We start from the raw sequence: 12,660 nt of genomic DNA on the forward strand, positions 1-12,660 counted from the left end.
CCTCAGCGCGGCGAGCGGCTCGGCTCGGCCTCGTCCCCGTCCCCGGCAGGACCAAGCCGCCCCGCCCCCGAGCGCTCGGCCAGCCAATGGGGGCGGGGGGCGGGGCGGGGCGCGCCAGGTCGGAGCGGTTCAGCGGGCGCCGGGGGACGCGGTGCCCAGGTGCGCGGGCGCGGGGCGGCGCGGGCGCGGGGCGGCACCCCCCAGACACCCCCCAGACAAGCCCCAGCTGGCTAGGGGTCAGTAAACGGGGCGGGCGGGATGACATTAAAAAAAAAAACTGAAGAATTTTTTCTTAAAAAAAAAAAATTACTCAAAACCCAAAAAATCCTAAAAAGAAACTATAAATCCTTAAAAAAAAACCTAAACTAAAAGAGCCACCTGAGAGCCTTCCCAGGGGGCGCGCGGGCCGCACCGTGCCCTTGGCTGGGCGCTGCAGGCCGGGGGCTGCTCGCTGGGGTGAGCGGTGCAGGCTGCGGGGGCTGGGGGCCGGCTTTGGCCTTTGCCTGGGGGGTGCTGCCGGCCCGACCGGGTCCCGTCCCTGTCCCCATCCTCGTCCGCATCCCCGTCCGCATCCCCATCCCGTCCCCGTCCTCACGGAGTATGGCACAAACACGGGGGCACCTGCGTGCCCGCAGTGGCCAAGTCGTGAGGGTGGCCAAGAAGGGGCCTGGAGCCGAAGAGGGTTTCGTGCCCGTCCCCGCTGCCTGCGCCCTGCCGCGGGGGTGTCTGGACCCCACCGGGGAGTCAGAGCGGGACTGAGGCTTTCCCTGGCTGGACGTCGCCCCTGCCTGCACCCAGTGCGCTGCTCACGGTGACCTGCCCCATTTTTAAGCACGTGCTTTGCAGAGCACCGCGGCTTGTGAAGTAGCGCTGAGTTGAACAGGGAGTGAAGCAGGACAGCGTGGGTCCCTCCTGCCCGCCCCCCAAAAGGTGCTCCTCCTGCTCGCGCTGTGCCAGCCTGATCCGCGTGAGGATCCGCAGGTTTGGGGTCTGTGGCCCTGCGGTGGCTCACTTGCAGAAGGACGTGCCGCTGGCTCCCGGAGCTCCTCCTGGTGAATCTAACCCCTGTCATCCATAGGTGGGAGTCCGCCCTCCCCAAAACCCCTGCTGCTTTAACACAGACCAATAAACCTTCTGCTTTTGCGTTTGCTTTCCTGTGCTTCTGTGTTTAGTGCTGCTGTTTTCTAGCTTCTACTCTGTAAAAGCTAGAAACCTTCTGTGTACGAAATAAAAGGGAAGGAACTGCTATTTTGTCACATTTCCAGAAGCTATCCTGCTGCCACCAGATACCACCAGGCCTGCAGCAAAAACACGAAGCCTGATAACGTAAGACTTGCTGCGTGCATGCACACGAGCAAGCACGGTCCCTGCCCCAGAGGGCTGGCAATGAAGTGCACACACTTACGCCCTCGCCAGCAGCCTCCTTGGACCCCATGGAGCAGTTGTCGAGACTGGAGTGAAGCATCAGTACCAATGGCAACAGCCTAAAACCTTAAACGTGGTGTGGGAGGAAACTGTAGTCCTAAAAATATTGGTTGCTGATGAACACATGGGGGGGAGCCGTGCCTCGGTGTCACCCACTGCTGAGCATTTTGCCTTTTGCCTTTTGGGGGCTTCGCTTCTGTCTGTGCCTGTGCTCTGCTAATGTGCAAGTGTAACAGATCCCTGTGTTTGAACAGGATTTATTTGCTGACTCTGCCATCTTGAAAAAGATGGGAAAGGGCTACAAGGTGGTGGTTTGTGGAATGGCGTCAGTGGGAAAAACTGCGATTTTGGAGCAGCTTCTCTATGGAAAACATACTGTTGGTAAGATATTTTTACTTTCTCAGATTGTTTCCTTTTCCAAAATCTTGTTTGGTGTGGGCCCCAAAGCTGAGGACTGCTGCTAACTCCACTGAGGTGACGAAGGAAATGAATGTGGTTTTGTTTAATCTCTGGGCAGTTCTTGACATTCTTAGTTCCTTATTTACCAATTTTTAAAGGTGGCTTGGAAAAGAACTCTTTTCTTGATGTTCCCAATTCTAAAATACCTGAATGTTTAAAAAGAAACAAACACAAAAAGCAGACAATGTGCTTGCTGCCTGTTTACATAAGAAATATCTTGTTCCCTGAAAGATGCTTTAGATGCCTGAAAAATAAATAGACATCATGTGATAAGTGGAGAGACTGTTTAGAGTTTTGCTTAGCCTTCTTAGAACTTCATTTTGCTTGGTTTTGGCTAATATTTAATCAAAGTGCTGGGAAGAAAAACGACTTTCCTTCAGATTCCACGTCCTGTTCTTAAATGCAAGGACTGAGTTTCTCAGCTGTCTAAGAAATCCTCCCCTGGAGAGCAACTTGAGACAGGAGCAGGGGATGTCTGAGACTTGCTGTGCACAAAAGAAACAAAATTCAGGCACAGCCCACTTGTTTCCCTCTATTTCCACTTGACTTGGCTTTAGAGGAAGGGCAACATCCATTAGGCCTCCCCTGACAAGGGGTGGCACTAGGAATAAAGCTAAGGGCTTTAATGGAGAGTGTCCAGTCAAGGGACTAGTATCTTTCGTTTGGGATAGTTTATTAAGTGTAGGGGTAAGTTACTGGATAAATACTAGAATTTCTAGAATTGTGCTTTGTAAGTGCTGTTCCTTTAACATGTGTGGATGGGAGGAATTTGCTGGCAGAGTGTGATGCAGATCTGTGTGATCTGTAATACCGTTGTTTAAAAGGAGGATTTCCTCTAATGTTGTAGCAACATCTGTTTTCAGCATCTTACCACAACCTGTGCACATTGCCTTGTGTAACATTTGGAGCATGTCAGCATGGAAGTTGCAAAACATGTATACTCAGGATTTTTTCCTTTGCTGCTAACCTGCCTCTCATCTACAGTGAACTAAGTGATTGTCAGAGCAGCATGAGCAAGACCATGTTGCTTCCTGCCCCTAGCACCTATTAGTAACAGAGGTAGAAAGGCTATTTGGGTGTTACTGATCAGAGCTATTTATGGAAGCAGCCAGCTACACGATTGTATAACATCACGGATACTCACTGACATAACCAGGGGGAGGCCTCGTGTTGGTGGTTTAGCTGTGAATGTCCCTTTATCACTTCTTAATGCTCTGCTCCTACTCGGCGATTGTACAACACAGACTTTTTCCCCTTCTCTCTTGAAAAGATCCATTTTCCTTTGCTGCAGCTCTGCTGTCATTTTTCAGAGTTAATAGTAGGGGAGGGAGCAGCTGCTAGTGGAGGTGGGGTGCAAGAGGGGGAGGAAGAAGGTAGCCTCTCATTGCTTGTGCTTTTTGTCAAACTTGATTCCTAAGATGTTCAGAGAAACACATCAAGTAGTAAAGTCAAGATCAGAGTATGGGGTAGGCTCGTACTGAGCCTCTGCAGCCCTAGGGAATGAATAGCCAGTGCCCAGCTCTTTTGAATTCACCTGGGTGTGCCACTATGCACATTTTGGGGAGAGGCTTGATATGTTGGTGTTTCTGGCAGTCCTGCCCCTGCTGCATGGTCGCCTTCCTCATGGCAACTTCTTCAGCACACAGGCAGTGCTGGTAGAGGGTACCTGGAAGTATGAACTAGTGAAAAAGATTTCCAGAAAATCCTTAGTTATTGCTCCAGCTGGTATTAAACTGCAGAAGCAGGGCACCCGCATGAGGGTCTTTGACTCCTACAAGGCAACAACAGCTTGAGAACTGACAACTGCTCCTCAACTGCTCTAAAATGCCCGAATCTATTGCTGGTGTTACTATTACAGGCATGGCTCCTTCACATTTAAAGTATGCTTACTAAATCTTGAGCCACATTTCCTAAGCTCTGAGCTCCAGAAAGCTGACATGTACATCTTGGCTGTTGGCCTTTTTGGCAGGAGGCAAAAAGGACTAGTGTGTTTGCTGAAAGCCTGTCTGTTCAGAGCCAACTAGCAAGGCAGCTCACCAGGTACAGCAACATGGACACAAGCTGTTTCGAAACCTGTGCTTCCTGACTGACGTCAGGAGCAGCTCTCTGCTGATCTGAGAGCTGGGGAGTGGAGATGGGATGCAGTGAGGAAGACTGCTGAGCTAACGCATGTAGTCTCTCCGTTCTTGTCAGCATCCATAGCCTCCTTGCAATGATAAGAGGAGCATTTGAATTTGGTTGCAGGCTCAGAGAACAAAGTCCGGTGTCATCCTCCGAGATGTCCAAGCCACTGACATTGTGGTCTTCTCCTGGTGGTAAATCAGCCACAAATCTATGTCAGTGCTAATGTGCCTCCTGTTGACTTTTCTGTAAGAGGGAGTGGTGGCACAGCTGTTATCAGGGAAGTGATTAAGTATCCTTGGAGGTTTCATGCTGCTATATAAAGCCCTTGGCTTGGGAGCCTGTGCTCCTGGCCATGTGCTTGGTGGTAGTGCTGTAGGCCCAGTAGTGATATGTTTTTTCCTAGAGAAATCTGCACTTTAGCTCTCCCTGGCTTGTCATGGATAAAGGCCCTAAGTGTTGCAGTTGCTTACATGGTCAGCATCTAGCAGTCTTGCAAAGGCACCAAGATTGCTTGAGGTCAAAGAGGAAAAATTACTGGAGAGGGAACTACTAGATCTTCCCCTAAAAAAGGAAGATTTGTGTCCCTGGAGCATGGGAGCAACAAAGGATGACATTTGGGTTTATGCTAGGCTTTAAAACCAGAAGAGGGGCAGTTTGCCTTGGGCCCTATGATGTGAGAAGAGAGGGCAAAAAAATGAGAGGCTGGTCAGAGCTTTTTAAAGTAATATACATATTGCCTGGCAGCCTGTCTGGCTCAGTTGAGAAGGGAATCAAACAAAACCTGAATGGAGATGTTTGAAATGGGTGTAGATTTATCTCAGAGTCACATGGGGACAGTATTGCCGTGGGTTGGGCCAAGTTGTTGTTAAAGCTTGCACACATGCATGTGGCTTTCTGGTACATGGGACTATCCCATTTTTTGTGGCTTCAGTGTTTTGTTTGTTCAAATCCTCCACCTTCTGTTGCACTCCTAAAGAAGGAGCAGCCAGTCTTTTCTCCTTGCTCGTGCAATGGGTCCTTGACTGTCTTGACTGTCTTGGGAAACTTGTCAAGTGGGAAGCTTGTCCCACTGGCTGGCCTGAGCTCTCTTGAGAGAGCCAATGAAAAAGTTGCTGGCTTACCTTTGACATGGGAGATGTCTGTAAAGATGGTAAGCTTTTTTCTTAATCAGTACCTCTGTTCAGTGATGGCTCAGAGAGGAGTCTTCCTTCTGCCTTTAAAATGTCTCTGGCCTCTCAACTTGTGGTAAAGCTTATCAGCTAAGCAGGACAAGATGAGAACTTTTCCTGCAGAAAATGCTATTTTCCTTATCTCTGCCTCCTGATGGCATAAATAGACTGTATGTTCAGGTTATTTATAAGCAGCTACTGCAAATCATCTTACTAAGTGGGACTGAAGGCACTATATATTATTGTGGTAGAACCCATAACAAGAGTGAATTTGCCTCGCTTGGTCTCAGTTTGAGGGATTTGGGGTTTTGGCTGAAAGACTTTGGCAGCTCCAAATTTGTGGAGGCTAATTAACCAAAATCACACCTTCTTAGGTCTCTCTTTTTAACCTACCTCCTGACAGAGCTGCAGTCAGCTTTCTATTTTAGAAATTAATGAAAATGGAGGTGAATGTATGCAGCTGAGGGTAGCAAATGTGGCTACTGGTTGGTGAGACCAGTACTTGGTCTAGTAGCTGAATCTAAATGGACCAACTCCTGTTAAGGCCTGTCCAGGACTTCTCTGAGTCAAGAACCCTCTGATATCACAGAACGGTTGAGGTTGGAAGGGACCTCAGGAGATCATCTAGTTCAACCCCTCTACTTAAGCAGGATCACCTAAAGCATATTGCCCAGGACCCTATCCAGATGCCTTTTGAATATCTCCAAGGATGGAGATTCCACAGCCTCTCTGAGCAAACAATATGCTGTCACTTGATCTACGTAAAGGCTGTTGTCCTACAGTTGTACAAATGTGAGAAATAGCAGGCTTTAGGAGCTCTTTGCTGAATTCCTGCAGGGGAGGGGGAAGGAGAGATTATATGAGAGTGAGATCTTCAAAAGTACCCAAGGAGAAACAAAATTTGCACTGCATTTATGTTTTTGCATCACTTGGGAACTTCTGAAACTCCATCAGTCTTGAAATTTTTCTTCATTTTGATATCTGCAATAGCCTGCCTAGCTTGCTTGTGGTATTCATTAGTACATGGAGCCTTTTTTTTTTCTTCTCATTGGGAAACCACCAGAGGTTGAAGCATCGCGCAAGTTACGTTTGAGGCTTCCCCTTGCAGTTCCTCTGTGGCAGCAGCTGGTAACACAGATGAAGACTTTCTGCCTCTCCTGAGACTTACACCAGCTACATAGGTGTAAGGTGCTACATAGGTGCTACAATGGCATCAGTTTCCTCTCTATCCCTCCCTTCCCTCCCCAACTTTTTTCATCATTGGTCTAGTTTCCAAAGACACCACGAGACTGGTCACTGTCTGTTAGTTCCCCTTTTCCCCCATAGCTTCTGAACCTGAAAGCTGATTCCATCTGCCCGTTCATCTGCGTCACAGCAGTAGATATCTCAAAATATGTTTCTGTAAGTTTAGAAAAAACGATGGCAGGATAGAGAGAACAGATCCGTGTTAATGCTCTCTGCTAAGGAAAACCTAGCTGAATTGGCAGCAGCCTGCAGGGCAGTCAGTGCCTGTGTAACTCCCCAGCGCCAGCTGCCCTTGCCCACCCAGGTCACAAAAGTAGAAGGACGCCTGGGGCACTGTGGCTAGGGGCAGCAGTGAAGGCAGGGAGACCTGGGCTTCTTGTGATGGGGAGGATGGGATGATACAAGACATGTTCCTAGGACACTGAGCTTTCTTAATTAGTTCTGCTGCTCATACAACAACTTGTCCAGCACATGTCTGAATGGAGATCAAGAAAGTATTTAAAGAGGACTGTACTAATAAGAGGTGTAAATATTGTTGTCAGCAAGATTTCAGCTACCATGTGGTCTGGGCTTTAGAACCAGGGCCTATTATAAGGTGACACAAGTGTATCTGAAAATTATCTGCATTTGATTAGTAATCTGCTTGCATGTACTACCTCCCCTGATGTATGCAGGTGAAATTTCACCTCTGGAAACAAATACTGATACATAATTTCCAGTTCTCTCCAAAGACTTTTTTTTTTCCATTTTCTGTCACAATGTGATGCTCCACTCTGCTGATTTACCTCCCAGGTCTTAATTTTTCCTCTTCATTTCCAGGTAGGATGTTAAAAGACATAATTTTCACTGCTACTTTTAATGCCATTAGGAAGAAACCATCACAGGAGAATGTGGATATATTAAAGACTGTTGAATTACAATGCAGCATTTAGGTGGTAAAAACCCATACAACATTATTCATTGCTTTCCAAAAAGAAAACTTAGGTACTTATGGTTCATTCCAAAGTAATTGTCATGGTGCATTGCCAAAGTAATACTTACTCATGCTAGATACTTCCTTGACCTGTCTGTACAATGAAGTAAAGCAGAGCAAGAAAAAATACAGAAAAGGCTCTATTACCTAGTTCAGTCTTTAAAAAAGTCCCTGTTAACACACTCCACAACCACTTGGAATGTATTCATGCTTCCTCTTTCTTACCTTTCTGTTTTGCCCTTCTGCTGTTAGTTTTGCTCTCTCATGTTAACGTGGCTATATTTGGAAGCAAGATAAATTAGTTTGCTGCAAACCTATTAAGAGTTTGATCTACGAAGACTGCACAGAGAGGGGCAAAGAGAACAGCTTGTGCCACTTTTCTGCAAAGGAATGTTGCATACATCACGGGAAACGATCAGCGTAGGTGGAATTCTTCAGCTTGTTTGTCAATGTGAAGTATTTTGAATAGTGTCATTGAATATAGAAAAATCCTTATTTTCACAGTCTAGATAATCCCTGGTGTTTTCTTAAACAATGCACTAATATGGTCCCTTTTTGGCAGACAAAGAGAATAATGCGGTACTCATCAGTAGCCTTACAACAGCAAACAATCCACGTATACAGGAGCGCAGTGGAGGCAAAAACAGTGGAGGCAGAGGGTTTGTTTGAAAACTTAAAGCTGACTCTGAAAGTGACCCAGCTACACTGTAGATAATTTGTTGGGACCTGTAACCGTATCTGCTCGCATCCAGGATGACCATGAAGCTAAGCTGATCCATGTGTTTTCAGATTTGGCTTGGAAAAATAGTTTTAATTAGTTCAAAGTAAGCTACCTTGAATTACTTCACATTTACCAGGGGGAGAGGAAAGAAGAAGAGCCAGTATGCAGATAGTTACCATGGAGCAGGTGATATATATGAAAGCTTGTTACCCTGTGCATGTTCTTACCCTGCAGTAAAAGACCTTGCTCCTATTAGCAAATCTGAGTCATTTTAAAACCCTAAGGGATGGAAAAAGCTCACTCTGTATTTGAGTAAATATAACATGCACCTTTGCTTGCATGCAAACATCCTCCTCCCTCACTGGCTTGATTTCACTTGTTGCTTAGTTGTATCACCAGTACACACATTCATTTCCAGAATTATTCCTTTGACTCCTGCTTCTGCAGTATGATCCAGCTCAGTGCAAAGAAAAGAAGTAGGCTCAAGATGTTAATATTTGACTATCTGGTGTTTCTTGGCTGTTCTTCCAAAAGGGTATGTTTGGGCAGGCCCATTTGCAGCATGTTTGGCACAGAACTGGTACACTGGGTGGTTGGGATTTGGGAAACCTGGGGGAAGAGCCATGTATCTTATCCCATCCTGAGTTTGCATGCTGTATGGATTAATTTTACAGGCATAATCATAAACTCATATATTAGATGGGTGTATTTAAAAGGTGCCACTACTGTAAATAGTTGGCACGGTGATCTATGAATACAGTCTGTCAGTGGGGACGACGGTCAAGGTTGAGTCCAGGTCAAGTCACCCTGGAAAAATATGCACTGAAAGCTATTATCATGCAAAGTTTTACTGCAGTGCAAGTAAATCTTATTGTGCTGCTGTAGTTAACACCAGTTGAATTTTCCTGCTTGTTTTAAAACAGGCTTAGAAGAGGGTGCAACAATGGAAGATGTGTATTTGGCTTCGGTGGAAACAGATCGAGGCGTAAAGGAACAGTTACGGCTTTATGACACTAGCGGTCTGCAGGAAGGTGTAGAATTGCCAAAACACTATTTCTCTGTTGCTGATGGCTTTGTTCTTGTGTATGCTGTGACCAGCCTTGAAGCTTTCCAAAGGGTTGAACTGCTCAAAAAAGAGATCGACGTCTTTAGAGACAAAAAGGAGGTAAATGCCTGATGCCTTAACTACTTGACTTATTTGTATATCAGTGATGGGGAGTAAGGTTGCAAAGCATGGATTTTGTTTCTGTAAAACTTGCATACAAAGGAAAATAAATTTGCCCACAGCCTTGGGCAATCCAACAAAAGAAAGCTTTCTCCTGCTGGGGAAGCCTAATTCACATGCCATGCAAGTCAAGCAAAAGAATGTGTGTGTGGTTTTTGATTTTTCCCTTACTCCATCTACTTCAGCTAAAATTCAAATAGCTGAATGCACAAGTCAGGACACTTACGACTAATAAAACATATGGTCCGCAGCGGTGCAGTTCGTGTGTTTTTTTAGAGATTGTACATGGGAAGTCAAGCGCACAGAATAATATAACGAAGGGCATTATCTTTGTTTGTTTTGTATTCATGTACTTGGTGGCTTACAAACTAGTGTAATTGACAATGGGTCTCCCAGACATTAGTCAATTGGCAAAGCAGCTTTAATGTATTTTAACAACCGTGTTGAATCAATTCAATTGTGTGAAATGACTGCTCTATTTTCCCTTAGAAAGCAGCTAGTGTTTTCAGCTGACAGTGTTCCAGCTTAGCTAAACAAATATAACTTGCATGTGGCGTTACCATTATGGTTTTTCTTACAGTATCTTTATATTCTCTAGTAGTTTTCCCTGCTAAATGTCTTTAGCCTGCAGATCTCCAAATGTCTGTTCTATGCTGTTAAAAAAAAAAAAAAAAGTGCATGAAGAATTAATTGGATAACAGTAGGGAACACTTTCCAAAATGTAACTTGCTTAGTACTCACAGCACACGGAAGGCAGGCTCATAGTTTGAGAGAAGCCTAACATGCAGTCACGGGAAAGGTATGTTAGCTGGTAGGGCCTGCGGGAGCTGCAGACTGTCACGTATATCAGGGTTACTGCAGTCAGTCATAGCTACCCTGCAGGGTAAGAAAAAGTGGACAAGCAGGAAATTTTTCCCAGGCGCTGTGCTTTGCAAGGGCCCCGACTTGTTACGTTAGGGCATGTTGTAATGCAGAGAGACAGAGTCACAGCCCCAACAGGATGTGCCTCCCTGCTCTTGTGTGTTGCCTGCCTCCTCTCTCTCATTGCATGCAGGTATTTTAGAAAATTGCCAATTTGCTTATCCTTTGTGAGAACTGAAAGTTGCTGTATTCTTGACTGAGAATGACATAATGGAAATAGTGGTCTCACAATAACTAGATAAAATTAGTTCCATCACTGAGATTTCCATTCCATATAAAACAAGCTTTGAAGTGGGTAGAAGGTGAGACCAGGAGTCCTTAGATAGATAGCATCAGCAGGCTTATGGCCTGGGCTCTGCTATAATGTTTCCTTAACAGAATTAAGGCTTTATCTCCACACATGGTGGTGCCTCTGAGCTGGCAAAACCTCACCTTGTTGAGTGACACAGTCCTCTGCTGTTTGGCAGATGACAGAAAACACTGATGGCTGGTTCTTTGCCTCTGCTGGCTATGGCAGTTCTCCAGCACGCACCTTAAAGTCTGGCCAAATTTTATACTAAATAGAAGTTGTGTTCTCTCACACTGACAGAACTCAACCATAGGTAAAGTTCCGTTGGAGCATGTAGTAAGCACGTATGAAGGTTACAGATTCTTTCAAATCCTTTGCAAAGGGAAACAACATCTATCCAAATGCCATGTGCTGCTATAGAAAAGAAAGGAAGCTTCAAACCTTACAGGAACAGGACAAACATCTCTAGCTGGAAAGAAACAGGAGACATCCCAGAGTTAGCTTGATGAACAGGAAAGGGCAGGCAGGTGTGTCCATAGCAAAAAACAAATCCACAGCAGGAGAGGACCCTTTCACTAGGTCTTTGTCAAACCACTACAGAGTGCAGAGATGAGCCCAGAGTTTGACTAAGGACCTTTGAGTATCAGTATTGGTATGGATACCTCTAACAACTGATAATGTTAAAACCTGTTTTTAGAAAATGATTAACTTAAAATAAGCGTGAAAGAACAGTAACTTGAAGTGGTCAGCTCTACGTTCAGTACTTCCTAGAATGGAAGTACTGGGCAGGCCATGGAGCTCAGCTCTGCTGTACTGTCTTGGTGATACAAAAGTCACTTGATTCATCCGTACAACTAAGGGAATGACTTGATACAGCTATTCTGCTCTAGCTAGATAACTAGCTGCTCTTGAAACTGCTTCCAGTAGAATGGTACTAGTGCTTACCTGACCCATTAAGCTATAGAAGACTGTCCACTTAGGTCCCTCTAGTGGCTTACCATGCCTGCAGGAGTGGGTAGCCACCTGGGAGAGGGGCTGAGTTCAGCCTGTGCTGCAGCCTTGCAGGGTTGCCTGATGCTGTCTACACAGGCTGCTTTGTAGCAGGGATTGGCTTTATTTATACTGCAGCCTGGGTGAAACCCACAACTGTCAGGGCCAGGCTTTCCCTGCTGCCATGCATTTTTTTCCCAATCTCTCAAGCATCTGCTATTCTGATCTGCTCAGAGCTTATCATTTGTCTATGGCAGCTCAATTGCAAAGTAAATGGAGAATAGGGCTGTTTAACTTTTGCTCTCTTGGGTATGGTGTCCCTTGAAGTGATCTGTGGGGGGGATCCAGCCTGTCCTATCATTAAAGTCTGCTCCCAGTTCGCAAGTTGATGATGCTGATTTGAACCCCACAGCCTACTCTTCTGAAATATATACAGCTTACCTTGTGCCAGTGTTAAAGAATGGGTCTGAATTGTGTTGCTATGTGCCTGCTGTTTAAAAGCACTGCGAGTGGTGGATGCTTTTTGTATAAAGCTCATCCTTTTCCTTTGTTTGTAGGTAACTGTTATTGTCTTGGGAAACAAAACTGACCTCCTGGAGCAAAGACAAATGGAAACAGAAGCAGCACAGCAATGGGCAAGGGCTGAGAAAGTGAGACTGTGGGAAGTGACTGTGACAGATCGGAAAACACTGCTTGAGCCATTCACCTTCCTAGCTAGCAAACTCTCCCAGTCCCAGAACAAATCGACGTTTCCCTTGCCTGGAAGGAAGAGCAAAGTGAATAACTGTGATAACTGAGCCACCTTAACATTGTCTGCTGCTGCTAAGGTCACAGCCTTAGCCCTTTCTCTGCCATTTGCTTCTCACAATTTTACTTAAAGCAATAATCTCATTCAGCAATAAAATCAGCAAGCTCATGGCTAAGAGGTATCCTGCCTTTTTTGGGGCTTGGCTTGAAAAAGTCACTGATGGTCAAAGTCTTAAAAGCACTTCATGATAGGAATTATCTTGCAGCAATGGTTACAAGGGGAAGCAGGGGAGAGGCAGGCAGTCATGCCTTTAGCAGGAGCTTGACTTCCCTGGGTACAGCCATGTTGAGGGACAAATCAACAGGCTTATA

The 12,660-nt window shown here is 45.7% G+C and overlaps 1 protein-coding gene across 2 annotated transcripts; it reads left to right on the forward strand.

Annotated features, from left to right (window-relative positions):
* The first annotated feature begins 118 nt into the window (after positions 1 to 118).
* On the forward strand, positions 119 to 12,647 carry NKIRAS1 (NFKB inhibitor interacting Ras like 1). 2 transcript variants are annotated; one of them, XM_067291509.1, is made up of 4 exons: positions 119 to 159; positions 1,680 to 1,806; positions 9,040 to 9,281; positions 12,099 to 12,646. In XM_067291509.1, exons 2-4 carry the CDS (start codon positions 1,713 to 1,715, stop codon positions 12,336 to 12,338), a joined length of 576 nt encoding a protein of 191 aa, XP_067147610.1. In that variant the 5' UTR covers positions 119 to 159; positions 1,680 to 1,712; the 3' UTR covers positions 12,339 to 12,646. The 2 variants fall into 2 exon arrangements, with proteins under 2 accessions (XP_067147610.1, XP_013796997.1); XM_013941543.2 differs by lacking the exon at positions 119 to 159 and adding an exon at positions 316 to 1,078 and having other exon boundaries at positions 12,099 to 12,647.
* Positions 12,648 to 12,660: the final 13 nt, after the last annotated feature.

This window comes from Apteryx mantelli, chromosome 2 (assembly GCF_036417845.1).
Source record: "Apteryx mantelli isolate bAptMan1 chromosome 2, bAptMan1.hap1, whole genome shotgun sequence".
Classification (NCBI taxonomy): Eukaryota; Metazoa; Chordata; class Aves; order Apterygiformes; family Apterygidae; genus Apteryx; species Apteryx mantelli.

Bases quoted from the DNA above. Each gene is read 5' to 3' on its own strand.
- NKIRAS1 (XM_067291509.1), top strand. From the start codon at position 1,713: ATGGGAAAGGGCTACAAGGTGGTGGTTTGTGGAATGGCGTCAGTGGGA. The intron at 1,807-9,039 runs GTAAGATATTTT...GTTTTAAAACAG, and splicing joins CTATGGAAAACATACTGTTG to GCTTAGAAGAGGGTGCAACA. The intron at 9,282-12,098 runs GTAAATGCCTGA...CTTTGTTTGTAG, and splicing joins TCTTTAGAGACAAAAAGGAG to GTAACTGTTATTGTCTTGGG.